Here is a 22,330-nt window from a genome sequence, read left to right as displayed (position 1 = left end):
TGTCACTAAGCAACATTAGAATGAGTCCTTCTCTGTCTGCTCACCCCCACCTCCCCAAGCTGGCCGGAACAGCAACTTCTTCCAGCTTAGATATAATCTAAGCATTATTATTATAAAAGGACAATCATTTACCAATTGGAAAAGGTATGTTGGTTTATTAACTTAATCTGATTCACCGAGAGCAGGGCTGCAGGATGAAGGCCAGACTATAGGTTACACCTAGGTCACCATTAGAAGCTGAAAATGCTACCATGGATGGGCATCTCCCCAGGACTGACAGCTCATCAGGGCATTCAAATATAAAAAAATCCTATGCACTACTGTACAATTGCTACATGATTCTTCGCCCATCCCTCATTCTGGATCAGCAGCACCGGGCAAGAAAACAACAACCCACACATGGTGGGTTTTAGTTTGATCCACTGGTCATGCTGGAATCTGGTTCTTAGTGGCAAGTCCCACTTCCACGAAGCTACTTCAGCAGTGGAATCTAGTATAGTTGGGAGCCAATCCGGGTAGAAACTGTTTTACAACAAGGCATATACATTGGAGAAAAATCATCTTGAGTTATAGGGCAATTGCTATAGTCTCCCGTCTCAGTAGACCCTCTCTACCTGGGCAAGAAGAGGCAAAATGTTCTGCCTTGCCACAGTAGAGGACAAAACCTTTCCTGCCTGTGATAGTCTTTTCCAGAGACAGTCAACCAAAGATCAAGTTATGCCCCAATACCTGGATCTTTCAGAAGAAGGTGGTCCGGTGTGTGCGAGTTCTAAGCTGTCATGTCAGAACCAACTTATAGCGACCCTAATTGGGCTTTAAAGTGAAATACAGTACCTAAGGAGTGTTTTTACCAGTTCCACTCCCCCAGTGAGTTTCCATCCACTGACCAGTGGATCAAACTACAGTAAATTCAAACCCTCTTTGCCAGAGTCCTGGTGTGTTGCTCTATCCACCACACCACATTGGGAATCTCTAATAATTATGTGTCAAGTCAATTCTGACATTTGGTGACATTTCAAGGTCTTCTAGGTACAGAATACTCAGAAGTGATTTATCATTCCCTTTCTCTGGGGGTCTTCCTGGGAGTGTGTAGTTGACCCAAGGCCATGTAATCTTTGCAAGCGACACAGTGAGGAATCAAACTCCCAAACTCTGACTCTGAAGCAAGAGACTTAAACCTTTGAGCTATCCAAAACTACAACTTTCTAAAAAGGGAACAAGAAGATTATATTCTCAAGAACATCTTTGTTTCTGTCATAGAAACACACCTGTGGGATGAATCACATATTTAGTGATAAAGCAGAGAAATGGCACTAGTTCATCAATCTACATAAGCCCTACATGCTGTATTTTCATCCATTTTATCAGACATTAAATAGGTATCCTACTGTTCTTAAAAGGGGAGGATGAGATTTCAAGGTTAGTTAAAAAAAAACTATGTTCAGCTACCAAGTCCCGTGATTATCTGTAGTTTCACAAATGTCCCCTTCTATTTGTATATTCTTTTTACTGCCTTAAACGGAATTGCATCCTTAAAAGTGGAAATAAATAGTCCTAACAAGGTCAGTAATAATCAACAGTGTCAATCTGCCTGGAGGCAACAAGTCATGAGGAAGTGAACGGGAGTCCCATGAAAACTTATGCCGAATGCTTGTTAAAGTGACACTTTTTTTTCTTTTTTGACCAACCGCCAAACAAAATGCGCTTCCTGGAATAACAATAGTGTTGACGATTGCTAAAAATATTTGATGTATACGTCCGTCTACATAAATTTTCAGAGAACGGGCCGTGTTAAGTCCTGTTTCAGCATGTGTAGGAAAAGAACTGTGGCAAGAACATATTTCATATACAGTAGTCGATTTCAAGGACACTGAAGTAAATCTTCAAGGTGCCACAGGAAGACGAAACGTTTCCCTAACGGGTGAAGGAGACGGGAGGACTAAGAGAAGGCTCGGCTAAATATTTGATGTATACGTATGTGGAAAAGATCAAGGGAAAGCTCCTTCCCTGTTTCGTGGGAAGCGCCTGAGGGAGAAGGATTTCTGCTCACGCCTCCTCAGAGGAGCTCCGAGAGGGGACGAAAGGCGAGGAGGAAGCTGGCGGAGCCGCCCTTTCATTTATTTATTTATTTGTTTGTTTAGGCTCTGCTACTGCTTTTGGCCTGAGGCGGGAAGGAGCGGCGAGTTTCCCCGCCCGGCCGAGTCAGGCTCTCTCCTCAGGCGCGGCCTCGGCCTCAAGGAAGCGACAGGCTAGAGACCGCGCGCGTCAAGGAGCTCCGCCGCCACCTCCGCCGCCGCGAGAATGAGCCGGGAAAGGCCCGTTCTGGCCTCGGTAAGGCTAAAAAGGGAGGAAAGGCTGCGGGGATTGGGGGGGGAGAGGAGGCCGCGGAAGAGCCGCCCCGGGGAGGCGGGAGGAGAGGACCAGAGACGGAACGGCCGCCACAAAGAAGTGGCCCCGTTTGAAGGCGTGAGGGGCAGAGAGGCAGCATCCCCCCCCTTCGCTACAGAAACAAGGTATTTTGCTTTTTTTGTTTGAGCTTCCTTGAAGGCGTGGCAGGAAGAAATCCAACAGGGCAGCGCCTCGCCTCCTCACCGCGTAGCCCTTGCAGCTGTGGACATCGGAGGGTATGACAGGGAGGAGGATTCATTCAACAGGGCTGTCTGCCTAACCTCTCTCTCTCTCTCACACACACACACGCCCTGTGTCCTGTTGTTGTGAGCGTCTGAAAGTATAGCAGGACGAAATCCAACAGGACTAGATGCAGTACTGGTGCACCCCCCCGTCCTGCACTTTTCCGAGCTTCTGGAGAAGCGACAGGCAGAACTTCAACAGGGCAAGTCTCCCCCTCCTCCTTGCATACCCCGTGCCCTGTCTACACTTTTGCAGGTGGCTGAGGACAATCAGGATGGTCATCGGATACTCATGTGCTTCAGCCTGACCCAACCGCCAGGGATCGTTCTGTCCTTGAGAAATCACATGTCTTTTTGTTTTATCGGGCTCCCTTCCTTTCGGTTTAGGGATCCTTTCCCAAAATATTCTTCTTGAGTTGATCAGTTTGCAGTTCGAGGACTGTTCCTCCTCCAGCAATGAGTATTCCTCAGAGTTTGGTGCCTGGGCAATCAGCCTTGGAAAGGAAACCCTTTTTTATCACCCAAGGACTGCTGAAGAAACAAAGGAAGCTATGGCTGTGGCTAGACAGCTGATTTGGGGCTCTTTTCTGTGTAATCTACCTTATCTTGCACATTTGTTCTTCCTGAGAAGGCTCCAAACAGCACTCCAGTTTTTCCCCTTTCAATTAATAATGTCCCTGCCTTTAGTTGCAGCTGTCATTTTGCTGGCCAGGGCAACTTCCCTTATTTTTTAAAATTTCGTAGTGGCCTAGCGCTACGGCAATAGATTAACCTAGCATGGATACTCCCTTATATCTGAAGTAGCACAGCATCAACTAGATCAGCGGCCCTCAACCTTTTTAGCCCCATGGACCAGCTGGGGAAGGCGGGGCACCCCCCTGCGCTTGTGCACATGTGTGAAGGGGTGTGCTTGCACTTGTGCACATGTGCAAAGGAATAGGGGTGCTCATGCAGGGGAGCACGCTCGTGTGCATGCGCAAAGGGTGGTGCAATGCTCTTGCAAGTGTGCTCATGTGCATGCGCAAAGGGTGGCACGGCGCTCAGGGGGCACTCGTGTGCATAAACGAAGGGGTGGGGAGGGCCCACATGGGTGCCAGTGTACGCGCAGGCGCAAATGGGCTGTGTGAAGGGAGTGTGTGGGGGGGAAAGTCTGACTACCCTCTAATTAGCAAAATGGAGAGGATTGAAAATCTGGGTTACGACAATGACAGACAAACGTCTTTCATGAATTAAGGCAGTGGTTCTTAACCTTTTTGAAAGAATCGCCTCCTTGAGCCATTGAAGTTGTCATCGCCCCCCTCCCCCAACATAATGGCACCACTGCGGTGGCACCAGATCGGCTGCCAGCACCAGCTGCTCTGGATCCGCCTACCGGATCCGCTGCCAGCACCGCAGCTGCAGCCGCCTTCGCAGGTTTGGCTCGCTCAGTCACCCCCATATCACCCCCCTTCTGTTCCTTCATCCCCACGGCACCCCTTTTCATTCCATCGCCCCCCGAAAAACAAAATCGCCCCCTGGGGCGCGATATTGCCCAGGTTAAGAACCACTGGATGAAGGGAATGCTGCTTTTGAATTTTGAATTGACTGCCTTGAGTGGTTTCATAGATTGTTGGCATTTTCAGACGTCATGTTTCAAGATCCAAGGACTCGGGAAATTACATTTCTGTAATAGGGAACTGAATATGTATTGGCTGTTAATTAATACCTTGGCGGTGGTGGTATGTGCTGTCAACTTGCCTGTGACTGGTGGCAATCCTTTAAACTAGTGAACTCCAAAATATCCTGTCCTCAGTTGCCCTGCTCAGCTCCTATAAACGCAAGCCCATGGCTTCCTTAATGGAATCAGTACATCTCATTATTAAAACATAATATCAAAACACTAATTAAAAAAAATCTAACTTTTTGATTTCCTATGCAAATGCTCTTCCATGCTGATTTTATCTGCCAACTCATCTGCCAGGTGACCATTTTAGTTATGAAATTCCAATTTAGCCCTTGCTAGCACAATTAAGAAATCCAAAATATAAAACCCAAACCAAAATCTAGCCATAATCAGCAGCTCTTGTCATATAGGCCCAAGTGACCGTAAAAATACTGAGAAATTGTAGGGTTTGCAGATGACTGTCTCCTACGCTGCATATGCGAAGGGATATTTGTTCTGACATATGATTGAACATTTTTCTGATATCCCACTTGCAAACCCTTTTCATTCAGTCTCTAATACATCTGAACGTCAAATAGTATTCAGAGCACCCTAGTGCATCTTCATAAATACTGATATTGATTTAAAAGACATGAAACTCTTCGTCCATATGTGAGTCAGCCGTAGAACAGCCTCCTCTAAATGTATGGCTGTAAACCGAACAAATATGCACTATGCATGAAATAGGTGCGGCTCTAGTCAAGTTATGTATTCAGCATATTTCTAACATTTATACACTTGACTTGTTTATGTGGCAGAGTCCCAGCTAAGGTTGTGTGGGTTTTTCCCCCTGCACAGAGAGGAGAGACTGTAAAGTGATACAGTGGGGTCTTGACTTGAGAACTTAATCCGTATTGGAAGGCGGTTCTCAAGTCAAAAAGTCTGTAAGTCAAGTCTCCATTGACCTACAGTGCATTGAAAACCGATTAATCCCGTAACAGGCCGTTTTTGTGCCATTTTGGTTTTTTTCTGGTCTGTAAGTCAAATCTCAGTCTGCAAGTCAAACCTAAATTTTGCGGTCAGAGAAGTCTGTAACTCAAAAAGTCTGTAAGTCAAGCCGCCTGTAAGTCAAGGGTCCACTGTACCTTGATCTCATTGTCTCAGGCTGCATCTGCAGACTCTGACTTGCCTTGCCAGCAGTCTATATTCAGGAATAAGTGCCATTATGATCTGGCCCAATTTTTAGACAATCTCCTTCCTCCTCTACTCTCCTAATTTTTGTATCTTCTTTGTCTTATTAAGAGTTCTGGAGAATTCTTAGGGCAATTTAATTTTTAATTTTCGGCTCATCCAGACAGAGCATCTGTTTCCCTATATGTATTTGACTGCCCACTAAAGATATAAGTGTCTTCCTGTTCACATAATGCAAGAGTTACTTGGTACCAATAGTAACAAAGAGCTGTTTTTGTTTAAACCACATCCTGTGAGTGGTTTGTTTATTTCACTTTGTACATAGGTAGAAAGAGTTATACTGAAATAGGAATTCCAACGTGAAGTAGCAGCAGAGTAGCAAAGAGCTTAGATTGCAAGTTTTCAACTACAGTATAGTGCAAAACAAAACATTGAGCACAGATCATTTAAAGCTGTTTTCTCAACATTTTTGAAAGTTGCTTTTGAAAGACAGCTTACTTCTGAAGTGGATAGGCAATGAATCTCCACTTCAAAGGACTCAGATCGGAATGCTAATCTGCGTGTTTAAAAAAGACCAGCATAGAAATCCATTTTTTAGAAATTAAAGGCAATTTTTGAACCATTGCTTTTAAAATACAGTGGTGCCCCGCATAGCGAGCGCCCCGTTTAACGACGAATCCGCATAGCGATGCGGATTTTGCAATTGCAAAAGCGATCGCATTGCGATGTTCTAAATGGGCGAAAATCGCATTGCGATGATCGGTAAGCGTTTCGCTTACCGATCTTCGCATTGTGATGTTTTAAAAACAGCTGATTGGTGGTTCCAAAATGGCCGCGGGGTAAACAAAATGGCCACCTGCAGCATTTTCGCACGGTTTCCTCGCTTACTGGGCGGCGAAAATGGCGGCCGGATGGAGGATTTCCGCATAGCGGTGAGCTTTTCCCCCATAGGAACGCATTAAATGGGGTTTAATGCATTCCTATGGGGTTTTTTGCCCGCATAGCAAGGAATTCGGATAGCAACTTTTTTTTGAACGGATTAACGTCGCTATGCGGGGCACCACTGTATGGTGATTTCTTAAAGAGTAGAGAAGTAGGGTTTTAGAAATAAGTGTTGACAAAAATCCTGCTAAAATCCTTCGGAAAATGCTCCATCTGGATGGGCCTTGGTAGAGATCCAATGAAAGTGTTATGTAACCTAGAGCTTTTAGCTAGACTGTACCAGCTGAGTGGAAATTTTAAGTGCTTCCCTGACAAAAGCAAATACTCAAAATGCTCCTTGCACAAGGAGCCCCAAATTGGACTTTAGCAGTGTGTACATGAACATATTGGTCCTAATAACGGCAATTACAAACTTGAAGATTGCAGGAGAAGTAGGGGGCAACGGCTGCCCATTCCCTCTCCTAGAGATCCTTGTGCACTCCTTCCACAGAGCCAAGAAGATTGCTGGGATGTATGTGTGCATACATGCAGGTGTGTAGACGTGCATGTGGCTTCCAAACCTTTTCAGTCCATCACCTGTGGACTGAAAATGCTGTGCATTTGGGGTCTTGAAACAGTAGCGGTTATTTGCATAATGCACCTGAAGTATAAATGGGAGTTCTACTCAGGCTGTATACTATGGGAACAAGTCAATTTACTTCCATGAGATCTAAAATGCTAAAAACTTCCTCTGCTGGACATATGTGATTGGGTTCAGAATAGGTTTGGGACAGCTCTTGTTTTGGGGCAGGAAATAACCAGGAGGATTCATTTTGAACATTGAGGGGTTTATTAAACTTTGTATTAGGTGAATCAATAACAGCTTCAGTAGGCTCAAAACAACTCAGCTCTGGATGTCCATAAGATTCTGGAAACATATTCAGAAAAGAATTGTCGTTTTTTACCGTGGAGCCGGACCAAAACGCTCCTTGTCCGAGGGTTTCCTTAAAGGAGCGCTCCTCACCGCACAAATTGTGCCACCGCACGGGTGGCATGCCCAGTCCCTCTCGAGTGGTGGTTTGTTGAACGACGTGTCTGGACGAATCACCCTCCTCAAGGGACCCTGGCCTCTCGGGAACACCACCACTGTCCATTCTGTGATCTCGGTCATAGTCACCCCTTCTTTCTTCAAAGTCGGATCTGGCAATAGTCCTCCTACTTTCAAATTGGGAAAGTCTTCTAGGAGGTTGCGCACTTTCCTGTACAGTACTCTCTCTCCTTTTATCTCCCCTTGTGGAATTCTGAAAACTTTATCAATCACCCCTTCTGTTCCCTCTTTTGATATTTCGGTTACAGATTCCTTTATTTGAGGAGATGGCACACTCTCAACGTCTACTCCTCTCTCACAACATACTCCTCTGCTATCCTGAGAGTTTTTATGTATTTGTTCAATCATTTTTGACAGCAAAGAAAGGTTGGGACACTTTTTAAAAACCTCCCTGTATTTTAAGTAGCAACCCAATTTTTTCTCACCATAGCAAGAAGAAGTTTCCATATAGAGGTATCTGTTGCAGGGAATCAGTAGGGTGAAAACTCTGGGCTAGAGAGTGATCAGGTAGCTTGTACAGTAATTACAACACTGTAATGAAAACCATCCGAAACAAAATTCCTTCCTTTCTGTAGAAATTGATCAGGTACTGCAGTGAACAGAGGCAGAAAGGCTTGGTGGGACTTTGAAAATTATTTAGAGTGCAGAATAGGAAATGCTTCTTCTGATCAGCTGTAGTGTTCGGGGAAACTCTGATACTGCTACCCCACAATTGAGAAAGAAAGGATGCTGTGCCACTTCTATCCCACCCTTTTAGACAAAGTCTACTCCGGGCGGGTTCCATTAAACATTATAAGCTAAAACAGTTAAAAACACTGTTTTAACTGTATAATAAGAATAAAGTATTGATAGGAGGGAAGGCCTGCCTGAAGAGCCAAGTTTTTAATTGGCTCTTAAAAACAGTGTCCTACCTGATGGATTATAATCTCTGTAAATATGCCTTGTAAAATAAGCCCATAGAAGAAGTTAGAATCATAATTGTAGACACTGCAGGGATTGTTAAATCAGTTTTTTAAAAAAGCTGTTGCACAACATAGAAACCAACAAAGTCCTCCCTGGAATAATATTACAGTCTAAACCGGCTTTGTGAGTAGACCCAGAAAAGTGACTTTCTTGCATACCTTGGTTTTTGTTCTCTTAACCTGCTGGGATGTTGCAGGGAAGGGCAATGGAGAATCCCTCTGGGATTTGAGGTGTGGGAGTGGAGGAGCAGAGTCCCTTGGCTTACAGCCTGCTGGGCTTCCGAGCACACCAGTTTTGCTCAGCCTGGCTATTAGCTCACCAGCATGATTTCCCTTCTTGCCTGTGGCGACCCGGCAAATGCTTAAACACAATACTGAGATAAATAGGTATAAAGGGAAAGATGAAGGGAATAGGATAGAGAGAGCAAGAGAAAGAAAAGGCTCATATTTTCTGTCTTAATGATAGATGGAATGGAATAGATAGAATTTGTTTGATTTTATTGTGGACTGAAGAAGTTCACCTTGTCTCTTAAAAGCTTCATCAAGGAGACTGTTTCTGTGATCCCAATGGAAAAGGAGCTCTTTTGGGAGAGTGCTCGTCATCCTAAGCCCTCTACTTATGTGTGTTACACAGCACTTTGACCTCTAATGTTGTTATTTTAGGGGAGGACCATTTACTTGATTGTTGTTAGATATGGTCTCTGGAGAACATTGGACTGCTTGAAAAGCTGGCCCAGATCAATCAAGCAATTGAAATGTATAATGTCAGTGCTTATAAAAGCTGCAGTTGGCAAAGTGATCGCTATTCTAAAAAGCCCTCCTTTTCTGTTACATAAGAAGAGATGGGAAGATGCATCTTTGAGGATGGCCATCCCTCACAGAAGACCTCCAGATGTTTTCTACTACAGCTTCCGCAAGCTTTTGTTTTGTTCTGTTCTGTTCTGTTCTGTTCTGTTCCTGTTGAACTAGTGAATCAGATCTGGAATATTTTGAGCCAAACACTGCTTGTGAAACTGGTTGTTTCACATCCATTGTTAACATCCATCCTTAACATCCATTGTTCTTCTCTCCAAAAACTGCTAAAAATCAAGGGACTCTCTCAGGGGGGTTACAGTCGGAAGGAGAACCTGGAGGATCTTCACATTATGGGTGTAAATTTATGCAGAGGTAATTGTCTGTTTTTGTCAGACAAAAACAGATTCAGATAGAAATAGGCTTCCAGGTAATCACAGGTTACTGTTCAGCGGACTGTATTATACTCTGCCATTAGCAATGGTTCTTTCTTAACAAAGAAAGAATTTAATGTATTCTCGAAGGCTTTCACGGCCATGATCTAATGGTTGTGGGTTTTTTGGGCTCTTTGGTCGTGTTCTGAAGGTTGTTCTTCCTAACGTTTTGCCAGTCTCTGTGGCCGGCATCTTCAGAGGACAGCATTCTGTACTCTGGTGTGGTTTGCTTGGGAGCCTATCTCACAGCCATAAATACTCCACTCCCAAGCCAACTACACCAGAGCACAGAGTGCTGTCCTCTGAAAATACCGGCCACAGAGACTGGCGAAACGTTAGGAAGAACAACCTTCAGAACATGGCCAAAGAGCCCGAAAAACCCACAACAACCAAAAGAAAGAATTGTTGTAAATTAAGAGTGTCACTTGTATGTACCCATTGTGCTCTTATTCTTAGTCTATTTCAAGGTTACATGTAGATATAATGATTTATAGTATTAAAGACTTCATTTTTAATATATTGAAAATATAGGCGTTACCTGTAAAAATGTCTTTTTTATTCTGAGTGCCTGGGATGAAAACTGTTGTTGCTGGTTTTGTTATGATTATTATTCTAATGTATTTTTGTCATACATCTAACATATTTTAGTTATGCTATGATGAAAGTAAATGTTAGCGGTTAAAAATATTAACAGTGATATTAGTACTAGTGTATTTTCTCTTTCTTTTCTTAAGGTTTGGTGGTTAAAAATTCACTAATTTGTTTATAAGGAGATCCCAGGTTTGGGCTGAAAGCTCCATCATGTCAAAAGAGATTAAGAACCTCCAGAAACGATGGAACGTCCTACTGGAAACTGTTCACAGCAATTCCCATGTGAGTTATAAATTCCACTATCAATTTTACAGTGTGATTACATGTTTGAATTCTATCTGAGGATGGGTAGACTCAACTTATGCCCACCGTAACAACTCTCTTTAGTTTGGAAGTGTTTCCGGGCAAACCAAAGATAGAATCCACCTATTTCATTATGCCACCACCACACCATCCTTTTCCAGCTGTGTAACAAGTTCCTATATAATACCTCTGAGACTGAAAGCAATGTGCTTCTGTACAGAGATGTGAATTCTGGGATTACAACTCCCTGAGTTTCCCAAGCAACTGCAGTTTTTATAGTCCACAAACACAAATCTGCACACCCTTATTTCTCATGTTACGGGAACATGAGAAGGAGCTTATTACTGAGTTCATGTCTTCCTTGTGGACTTCCCAAAGGTATCTGCTTCACTGCTGTGGATATAACATGGTTAATTAGGCCTATATTTTTGTATGATTAGACTTGGATTTATATTATTATTGTTATTGTTGTACTATTTATCTGCTGGTTGGAAGGCTCACAACTGGACATGAGACTATAGCAGTGCATTGGCAAGGAACAATATTTCATTATCCAGTGTATTAATAGAGAGCTTGATCTCAAGAGTGTGAATTATTATTTGATCAAAACAATGTCATCCATGCTGGAGTACCAAAAAGATCTGGTGGGAGAGAAGATTGATATATATTAATTACGTTTCTATATTGGTTTCCATCTAGTGACCTCAAGGTGGCAAACAAATCTCTCGCCTTCAGCAACCCTGTGAGATAAGTCAGGCTGGGGAAAAGTGACACCCAGGGAACTTCATTCCTGACTGAGGGATAGAATCTGGATTTCCCAATCCTTTCCCCCATTTATAGCACAACATGTGCAGGCTCTGTTGGTGTGGAGTGATGAACAATTGTTAGGGGAAGGGGGAGACAGAAAGTTAGTGAGAAAGAAGGTGGAATGGAACGCTTGGTCAGCTAGAACCCTGGAGCTTGGTAGATATCAGGGTAGGCAGCCACCAGGGTCTGCAACTGCACCAGCCCCATTTTTCACCCACCCAGATCTTGGCAGGCCACACCTACCCCATTTCCTTTCAAACTGGAAATGATCCTAATATGCACATAGCCTCTTTAATGGCGTACATTAAAATGTTTGTATATTAGTATCTCAGTATTTGCAAGACATCCAGTTGTGCGTCCTTTCTAATAACGTTATAAGTTAGACCAGGATCAGTAAACGTCCAGTATAGTTATATAAGTTAATCATGCCTCACTTAAGTTCCATAGTTTTGCTACACCTCCAAGTAGCTTCTTCAATCTGAAACATTTCAACCAAACAAGAAAGAAGTTCAGTGGCCGTGACTCAACTTCTAGATAACCACCCCTGGAGGACTGAGAATCTTCACAGATCTAACACTAGATCTTATTTTCAATGCTTTCCTTTCCCCTTTTTGCTGTCTGGTACCATGTATAGGTTGTGAAGTTGATCAGTGTCACACTGAATTAGATATCGTTACTACATTATTAAAGCACTCTGCTGTAGAATGATAACCTTGACCTCCAAACTACACTTCGCTCCTGTTTTCACCTTTGAGGGAAACTTGCAAACGATACCTCCAACACTGCCTCCTATATTTCGATGATTCTGGCCTGAAGAACCATGTTTAGTTTTGCATTTTCATCAAATGAATTGTCTTTAGCTATGAAGGGCAGGGCAGAACTTGTGAAGCTTTTTGCTCTTACTTAACAAGGATTTAGGGAACATCATCCTAGATAGATCAGTCCTCATCCTTCATTCAACATCTGTCGGGCAGCCTTAATAAACTGAGGCAGTGCTTCATGGATCTGATGAAGCAGGCTACAATCCACAAAAAATTACACCCAGCAAAATACATTAATCTTTAGGTGTTACGGGACTTTTTTTTTAAGCAGCAGGATAACACTGTTAACCCCTGGGAATTTTCTTATTTAAACGACTTCCTCCTTGAGTTATTACACTTCAGAAAAATTCAAGGATATTTATAATAAGCAACTTTCCCCCCCCTCCCACTTTTGTTACAGGTTGTGGCCTTTATGAACTCCCGAGTTGGCCGCTACTTAGATGACCATCCCTTTGTCTCCCTCTCACTGTTGGTCTTCATTGCAGCGTCTGCAATTCCTGTTGCATTGTTTCTGGTTTTTGTTGTTGCCACCATTGTGTTTACCTGCATCGGAGTGATTATCGTGGAAGGTATTGTTTTTGGTTGGTTGGTTGGTTTTAAATTAGTGCAAAGTGACTGAACTACCTCCTCTCCAAGGAACAGCAATCATTCAGTGGTTGAGCTTGCACTTTACATACAGAGGGTCCCAGATTACTGTATTTTTCGCTCCATAAGACGCACCTCTCCATAAAACTCACCTCATTTTTAGGGGAGGAAAACAGGAAAAAAATATTTTGGCCCACTGGGCCCTTGGGGGTGGAGGTGGGGGGGAGCCTCGGAAGGGTCCGGGAGTGCCTTCCAGGACCCTTCGGAGGCTCCCCCCACCCCCCGTGGGGCCAGCGGGGGCAAAATCACCAGCTTCCAGGACCCTTCGGAGGCTTTCCAAGCCTCAGAAGGATCCTGGAAGGTCACAATTTCACCCCTGCAGAGGTGGGTGGCTAGAGCCTCTGAAGGGTCCTGGAAGGCACTCTCGGACCCTTCTGAGGCTCTCCCCCACTATCCCCCCGCTGGGCCCTGGGGAGCGCTGTTTTACAGTATTCGCTCCATAAGACGTAGACATTTCCCCCCCCCCACACACAATACAATATGCAAGAAATGTGCTCAGAATGTGAAACTTTATGGGACGGTATTATCAGAGGACTTGTTGCAATTTATCCCCTTCTGAACCTACATTTCTTTAGTGGTTTGAAGGAGGCACAGGCTGAAAGAAAATAATGATCTATTAGTAGCATTCTTGCCCATTTCTAGTAGACCACGGAGTGTGCATGGAAACTTTTGGGTCTTCTGATATTTCTGTACTCAAAATCCCATATGCCGCCCAGAGACCTTTGGGTAGAGTGGGCGGCATGTAAATTAAATAAATAAAATAAAATAAATAAGTCTCATCCTGCATTATCAGGGATTTGAGAAATTGTAGGTCTTCTGGAGGGCAACACACTTCCAATAAGCAACAGGCCTAAGACCTTCACATCTGACCCTCAAGTGTTAGATTCATTTCCCCTCTACTCTTATTCTTGGGCCAGAACAATAGCTATAATTACTATAATTGCATGCGATAAAGTCATGAGTAGGATCATACTTCTGCACTATTAGGGAGCAGGCCGGGTAGGTGGGGCTCATCAGCCTTGGAAGGCAGCCCATCTAGGAGAAGGAAAACTCTGATTTCAAACCTCCACTGCCTTGTGGCTATATCCACTGATGGAAAAGGAGTAAACCTCGAGGCAAAATCCAGAGCTGGAGTCCTGGAGGCAGTTCATGATATTCTGGCAACTCCTGCGACATCGCTGGAACCAGTTATATTGGGTCTTGCCTTTCCATTGGACTATTTCAGTGACGTGGAGAGGGGGGATTTGTTGCTTGGGTAACAGCCTATCCTCCATATTATTTTACCCAGGCTTTGTGCTCTGGAGAGGACACTGTTCCAAGACCTCTATTCAGAGCATGTTACCATAGTATTTCGAGACTGAAGGACACCTACACACACTTTTTTTGGGGGGGGGAAGTGCGTCTTATTGAGCGAAAAATATGGTAAGTCTCTGGCATCTCCTGATAGGATGGGGAAAAGGCCCAGTCTGAAGTCCTACCAAACCACTACAGCTCAGCTCAGGATAGGAGATGCTCAGCTAGATGGACGAACAACATGAGTCAGTCACTGAAATCGTGTTGCTCAGTGTAGTACGCTGCAACTAAATTAGGCCAATTCAATCAGTGAGGATTTGTTCAGTCGACCCTTCCATGAGTTGCACTGAATCACTGGGCCTACTTCAGTCGTAACTTGCTACACTTAAGCAAGGATTTCAGCCAAGGTATGGTAGGCTCCTGAGTTCCTATAAATTTCCTTTCTTTCCCCCAACTTGCTCTTGTGCTTACAAACAGCAGAAATGAGTGCTAGTGAGTATTTTTGCTCTGGGAATATTATTATTATTATTATTATTATTATTATTATTATTATTATTATTATTATTATTATTATTATTATTATTATTATTATTATTATTATTATTATTATTATTATTATTATTATTATTATAGGAAAATCTTACCTTCCTTCCCAGTCCCTCTCCTGGTTCCCTTCCTTTCTAAGATTTCCAACAGCAAACACCCTCCTTCTCCCACAAACCCTAGCTGAGTGATCTATTCATAGAAGCAAAGCTCTAGCATGGGTAAAGTATCTGTAACTAAAGGTGTTTGTAACTAGTTAGTAACTAAAAGGCTACAAACAGAAGTTGCAAACAAGATAAGCTTTTGAGTTCTACCAGAACTGTAGATCAAGCGAAGATGCTGTAAAACTTGTGGGCAGGGGAAAAAGCATATAGTAACAAAAGGGAGGGGGGTAGATGTTATGCATATATACTCAAAAGCTTGCATTATTAACTTTTAAAAGTTTCAGTATAAATATTATATAAGCCCAAACAATACTGTTTTCAGCAGATTACAAAGCTACTTTTTTTCTTTTTGGTATTGGAAATACCATGATGCAACCACCTGGGCAAGTTCTACCACAAGAAGAGGAAACCCTTCCACAAAATTGTACTTCAGCAAGGATGCCCTTTCCTCCAACCGCAAATATGATTACCAATTTGGCTTTAATTAAATGTTTAGCCTAGTGGACCACCTAAATTTAAAATCCTTGTTTTGTTAACATTAAGGGTGCGGTCTTGTTCCACATATGTCTGCTCCGAGCCATCGAAGGGGGACTGTTTTCCTCACTCAAAGAAATAGACAGACCCCCAGGAGGTTCAGGTTAGGCATTTGCCTGTCTAGAGAGTTGAGACTGTAAAACATTGCTCTTTTTGACTGCAACTCCCAGAATCCCCCAGACAGTGAGCAATTCTGGGTTTTGAAGTCCAGAGATGTAACTGCAATTCCCAGTTTTTTTTTAAAAAAAAAAAACTTCTTTAGTCCCTGTGGATATCATTGGGTTTTCTTGAGCTTGCTGCTGTATCTCCTCATTGTTGGAAGTTGGACACTTGCCTGTAACAAGTAACTTGAATACAGGAAGGGACACAGAGAATAATAGTCGGATAAACCCAAGTACTGTATATTTCTTCCTGTTGACTTTCTGAATACACTTGTTGATCTTCCTTAGGCTATACTCTTGTTAATCTTTCCATAGAAGAGGTAGGTGACGCTTTCATGATGGCTGCAAGAACACCGACACTCATGCCAGCTAGCTCTGTGGGGTTTTTTTCCCTTTCAAACTAAGTTCAGGTTTATTATTTATGTATTTACATTTACTGCCCTGCTTTTTGTTGAGTGAGTTCAAGATGGCATCCACAGTTTTCGCCTCCTGACTATCTACTCCTTTCTCAAGGCCTAGTGGCATGTGGTTGTTAAGAAGCAGGACTATGTAAGTTGCTTTTGACATGGCAAAAGTTTTCCCCACCATATGCCTGAGCAAGAATAGAAATGTACCCTATTGTATGTAGAAGTTTTGGGCTGTTTCTCCAAGCCATGTATACCTTGCTGCTGTTTTCTCTTGACAGGCTTTTTAATAACATTGGGTGGTATTACACTGCTCTGTGTGCTCGGTGGATTAGGTGTGGTATCCTTGGCCGTGTCCGGTGTGTTGAGTGTTCTCTACATGTCCCTTACAACTCTGCTTAACTGCTGGCCCATTCTACGGTAAGTGGTGAATCACTTTTCAGGTGATAAATGGTTTTCTGCTTAGCTTCAGTAGCAACTGTAACTTTAATAGGACTGTGCTATATACATTTCTTTTAAATGTTGAGAAGACCAGAGTTAGGCAGAGGCTGCCTTGGCTATTTAGGCTATGGGGGTGTGAAGAACTCTGCCATGGCCCTCCGAACTCTGGCACGGAAAGCAGAGCCCTCTGCAGCACAAGTGGCATGGAGACATGGATGACAATCCTTGATACATGTTCACGGTGTGGAAGAGTTTCTTTTTCAGATCTTATTTATTTATTTAAATCATGTAGTGGGGTCTCGACATACGAACGTTTCGACTTACGAACCGCTCTCATAGGAATATATGGACTCGACTTACGAACTTAGATTCGAGTTACGAATTCTTTTTCCCCTTTTTTTTAAAGCTAAGTCATCTTAGGTTAAAAGGGAAAAAAAGAAAAAATATCCCCCTCTAGTGGCAGAAGGCAGAATAGCAGCTTCCCATTAGTTTCTATGGACGAAAAGAGCAGATACGGATTAAATGGTTTTCAATGCATTCCTATGGGAAATGCAGATTCGACTTAAGAACTTATCAACCTGAGAACTGCCTTCCAATACGGATTAAGTTCGTAAGTCGAGACCCCACTGTATAATCATCATCATCATGTGCCATCAAAGACAATTCCGACTTACGGCGACCTTTTTTAAGGATTTTTAAGGTAGAGAAAACTCAGAGGTGGTTTCCCATTCTTTTCTTCTGGCGCACCCTAGGACTGAACAACTTTCCCTAGGCCACTCAGTCTGGCTCTACTCATAGGAAACAGTGGAGGATCAAACTCTCAACCTCTGGTTTTGCTGGTAGATACCTAAACCACTGAGCTATCCAGCCAGCTAAGCATATATAGCCTGCCCTATAATCACAGGTTCTCAGAGCAGGTTACAGTGCCATATAAAATCATTTTACAACATAAGATGTTCAGAACAACTTAACATTAAAACATAAAACACAACAGAAAAAGTTGACCAATCCCAGTCAAACAGACTGAATTGGCTCAAAAATCTACACAGGTTTAGCTTCCAAGTAAAAACTTCAATAAAACAATAAAAGATTAAGCTTTCAGCTGTTTGTAATCCTGATGATGATAGTACATGTTTTACTGTTGAAAGCTTGATATTTTATTGTTTTTTAAAAAGTTTTTACTTGGGAGCTAAACCTGTTAAGTTTTTTGAGCCAGTTCAGTCTGTTTGACTGGGATTGGTCAGCTTTTTCTATGATGCTCCAAGAAAGCAAAGGTTTTTATAAAACACAACAGCTCACAGAATTCAACCAAAAGAAAACTTTTCCATATATTAGCAGCCTACCCACACACATGCGCACGCACACACATGCACGCACACTTTCCCTATGAAATAGTGAAGGGTATGAAAAGTTGTGCAGAGTAGGCATGGGGGAAACGTGCTGTGGTAACCATGGTTAGTTGTATCCACATACAGCTTGCTTTAAGCTTTTGTTTTTCTGCATAAAGGTAACCACTTGTTTTTCCATATACTGGAACCACTTTAAAAAACAATGCTATGAAAATCACATCATTATGCCTCTGTCAAAGTCAAAATATGACTACTCAGTGTGGTGTAATGCAGGGGTCCCCAAGCTTTCTCACCCCGTGGACCGGCTGGGGAAGGCGGGGCACCCCCCGCACGGCATTTGTGCAGGCGCTTGTACACATGCGCAAACAGCAGCATGGCGCTCACGTGCACACGCAGGTGAAAACAGGTTGTGCGGGGGTGAGTGCGTGCGGGGGGAGAGCGGGAGGTCTGTCTTCGCGGCCCGGTCTGGCTCAGGCCACAGACCGGCACTGGACTGGAGGTTGGGGACCTCTGGTGTAATGGATAGCACTCTGGAGACCAGAATTCAAATCCCCACTTGTCCGTAGGAACACACTGGGGGGAGTGGAACTGGTAAAACTAATCAAATATCTTACTTGAAAGTCCTATTAGGATTGCTTTAAGTTGGTCTGACTTGACAACACATAACCAACTAACCAAAGTAAAAAAACAAAAACAAATCCAAATGGATCTTTATGCTGTTGCACACAACTAGAAATTCAATTGAAGACTCATTATTTCTCGATATTTGCCCTTTCAGAGTTAAACCATTGCAGTTAGTACTGGTATAAATATTTAGTTGGATTCTGGCCATGGTCTGCCATGGAAAAGCTTTAAGAAGACCTGTGGGCAGGAGCACTTCAAGACAGAGGAGAACTAGGGATTCTAATGAGAAATATTCTAGAAATTCTGAATAACAGACCTGGTAACCTATAAGACTTTGCATTTTGTGTGAGCTGTTGAAATCAGAATTCTTTTCCTCCTGTAATTATGTTTGGAAACTAGCGTTGTACAGGCACATAAGACAAAATGTCACTCAATTCCAAACAACACTGACATCACCTAGCATTTATTTATCAGTGCAGCATCCTAAAACAACTGTTAATAGAAGGGTGCTCACCTCTCATGGAAATACATGGAGAAACTTGAAACAATCATCCTTTTTCTCTTCACTGAACTATCAGGCTTGTGAACTGCATGCACAGAACTTCAACACACAAACTACAATGACGAAGTTGTAAAATGTTATCATTACTTTATATACATGTTAGGTCCATTACAATGCCTTGTTATTGTCATAACTTCTTATTATTATACTGTACACCGCACTTGGTACTCTGTTATTCTAATAATGATCTTACTCTTTTTTTTAAAATAAAAGAAATATATATTTTCTCTTTCTCTCTTACTTGTAGGCTGTCAGTAAAAAAATTCGCTAATGGAAGCAGCATTCAGCCAATTCGCTTTCCAGCCTTATACCAGGATGCTACTAGTGAGGAGAGAGAATAAATTGGACTAATGCTTGGAGTGCTTCCTTGAGCAGAGCTTAAAAGGGCACTTTTTCGGAACAGTGACATTTGTGGATGTTTACCTGTCATCACTGGGGGTCCATGTTCAGCGCAGAAGGCTCGTCTTCTCCTGCATCCTACACATCCCAGGGAGAGATGCCTATTCCCACAGGGCCACAGCCTGCCGAAATGGACAAGGCTTTCTTTATTGCTTATTGGAACTGGACATTGATTTTTCTTTCTTGATTGCCCTTGTAACAACTGCGTTCTCATTAAATGTGCTGAGTAACTCAGCAACTGAACGACAGAAGGTCATTCTGTTTCTCCAGCTTTATCTTCGCTCTAGGTCAGCAGATGGATACTTTGTGTAAAACATGGGGTACCTTTGTATCTGCTGGTTTTATAGCTTGTTAAAACTCAAGAGTTGTAAATGTCTCTACCCAGCAGGAGGCAAAACTTTTCTACCCAATGGGAGGTGAAATTAACAGTGCTTTTTTGAATGTGGAAAACACATCCAAGCCTTAAGCCTTCTTTGTAACAGAGAACACAGTTGTCAAGTAACATAGGTGAAAAAGAGGATGTATCTCTTTATGACTGTATTTTAATACCTCAAGCACTTCGGTTCTATATACAGTGGTGCCTCACTTGACAAGGATAATCCGTTCCAGCGAAATCGCTGTAGAGCGAAATCCTCGTCAAGCGAAATTAAAAAGCCCATTGAAATGCATTGAAAACTGGTTCAATGCGGTCCAATGGGCTAAATACCTCCGCGTCCAGCGAAGATCCTCCATAGGGCGGCCATTTTCCATGCCTGTGCAGCGAAAAATTCATTCCTGAATACAGCAGGGAGCCATTCTGAGCATCCGGCGGCCATTTTGAAAACCCGACGATTAGCTGTTTTGATCGTCGTAATGTGAGGAATCGGTTCCCGAAGCAGGGAACTCATCCCCGTAAAGCAGTTTTTGCCCATTAAAACATTGATTGCAAAAACTTCATCGTAAGTGGATTCATCGTCAAGCGGGGTAAGCGTTAAGCGGGGCACCACTGTACAGTATTACGTTATTAAGACTTTATACATTTTAGACTTTGTTTCTTTATCGCAGTACTGCAAGTTTGGGGGCTTTGCAGAATACCAGATGGTTAAGCTTTGTGCCTTATGTTGACGTTTTAAAATACATGTATTTTGGGCTAGGTGATCCTCATCTTCAAATCTCTCCCTTTAGAAAAATAATATTACGTTACATATCTTGTAATGTGTTTGTCAGGTATACTTTGACAGTAAAGAACTACTTGTTTATCCAAATGGTCTCCATCATCTTTAGTTTTTAGGGCCAGTTTGTATCACTTGATTGCATGAGTGAGAGAGGAGGGGGCAAGTAATACCCGGTATTTATTGAATTCAATTTATTTCTGTATAGAGCAACAGGCGACAGCACTCACTGGTCAAAAATTCTGTTGCTTAGCATAACAAATTACACTGGAACAGGCCCACTGAATCAATGGGGATTGGGTGAGTGAACTCATCTATAAATTCAGTTGTTTCAAATGAGCCTGCTCTGTGACTCCTACTTCGGCAGAGTAAGTTGCAGTTACAGTAAGCTCATTGCCTGATTCAGTGACCTACTCTACTGTAATTTACTATGTGAATGACAGTAAACACTTGTTCCAGTCTGATTAGCTTTAGGGAGAGAGAAGGTCCAAGTGTCCTCAAACGGAGACCCAAGACAAATCAGCCCAATCCTGGACATGCTCCTCGTGCAGAATCCAGGCAAGCTGAATGATTTACTACAGTTTCCAATCCCAGTTCTAAACACCTAGTGGATCCGCATTGTGAGAACTGCATAGTGGCATCTCAAACTCTGGCTGTCTTTATCTTGCATCTGTGTTCGAAATTGTCCCTTCAGAACCATAGAGTTGAATCCAGAGTCAATCATTGAAAACAATGGGCTTTAATCCATTTTTCTTTCTATCAGAATTGTGTTTTTAATCAGTTTTATTTTGCATGCCACAACAAAACTATGGTTTTGGGGTGATTGATGAATTGGATGAATGAGCAAGGTATCAGATGACTTCTTTTCAGCATATGTCTGGTACAGTCCCTATTAGGGAGCAAGCGGCCAGCAACACTGAGAGTACAGTAGTTATATAAATCAGCCAGAGCTTGGAAAAGTTGCTTTTCTGAATTTCATCTCCAGGAATCCCCTAGCAAGCTGGCCCAATGGCTTTGGTATTTCTAATCCTGGCAGACACTTATCACTTGATCATGGTCTTCTCTGATGTAGGGAGAAGGATTGTATTTCTGTTGAAGTAACTACAAATACTTCTTCGTTTTCCTCACTGCATCTCAGTCTCTGCAATTGGGTTGCAACAATGGCTGAATCCCATTGCTTAGCATAGTAAGTCATGACTAGGGTAGATCCATTTGAACTTATGGAGGAGTTGGCTCTAAGTGAGAGTTACTATGCAAAGCAACAAGATTTCAGCCAGGATTTCAGCTCTTCGGTGATGGGGAAGTGGCTATTGTAGTCTCATTGGTAAGAGGCTAAGTCTAAAAACTACAAACATCGATACAAATAAGGCCAAAGAGGGTTTGAAAAACGCAAACAAACCAGGATTCCATTTTAATAACTTGGGGCAGATGGCCAGCCTTTCCATCACTAGACTTGATAGGGGTGGCTGAGATTAGGCACAGGACTGGAATACTGTATTGCCTGGGGAAATGGGCAGAGCAGAGCAGTGAAATGAAAATACTGATGAACCTTAATTGCTTTTCTATCCTTTTGCCAAGAACTTAAACTAACCAAGGCAGAAGCATCTTGGTAATTTTGCTCTGTTGGGAGAAGATGGTGAGATTTCACTTCACTTTGTCTCTTTTCTTCTATTTATTCTAATATTAGCAATGCATACACAAGAAGAAGCTTATTCTTGTAAAAACATAGCAAGACCAATTATACAGCAACTCCGAAGATTCTGCTAAAGAAGTGTTTTTGGTTTTTAACACACTTGTCTTTGTTTTTCAAAACCAAAGCATTTGGAGCAGCTTGTAGGCAAGTACAAATCTTATGATA

At 42.7% G+C, this 22,330-nt stretch overlaps 1 protein-coding gene across 2 annotated transcripts; it reads left to right on the top strand.

Annotated features, from left to right (window-relative positions):
• Positions 1 to 190: 190 nt before the first annotated feature.
• Positions 191 to 20,565, top strand: LDAF1 (lipid droplet assembly factor 1). Of its 2 annotated transcripts, none has more exons than XM_020799543.3 (5): positions 191 to 2,331; positions 10,415 to 10,553; positions 12,603 to 12,771; positions 16,228 to 16,366; positions 19,170 to 20,565. In XM_020799543.3, exons 2-5 carry the CDS (start codon positions 10,482 to 10,484, stop codon positions 19,261 to 19,263), a joined length of 474 nt encoding a protein of 157 aa, XP_020655202.2. In that variant the 5' UTR covers positions 191 to 2,331; positions 10,415 to 10,481; the 3' UTR covers positions 19,264 to 20,565. The 2 variants fall into 2 exon arrangements, with proteins under 2 accessions (XP_020655202.2, XP_072838645.1); XM_072982544.2 differs by lacking the exon at positions 191 to 2,331 and adding an exon at positions 2,385 to 2,513.
• Positions 20,566 to 22,330: the final 1,765 nt, after the last annotated feature.

Source organism: Pogona vitticeps, chromosome 13, assembly GCF_051106095.1.
Source record: "Pogona vitticeps strain Pit_001003342236 chromosome 13, PviZW2.1, whole genome shotgun sequence".
Taxonomy (NCBI): Eukaryota; Metazoa; Chordata; class Lepidosauria; order Squamata; family Agamidae; genus Pogona; species Pogona vitticeps.
The sequence above is the reverse complement of the archived record's forward strand: the minus strand, read 5'-3'. Positions and strand labels throughout refer to the sequence as shown.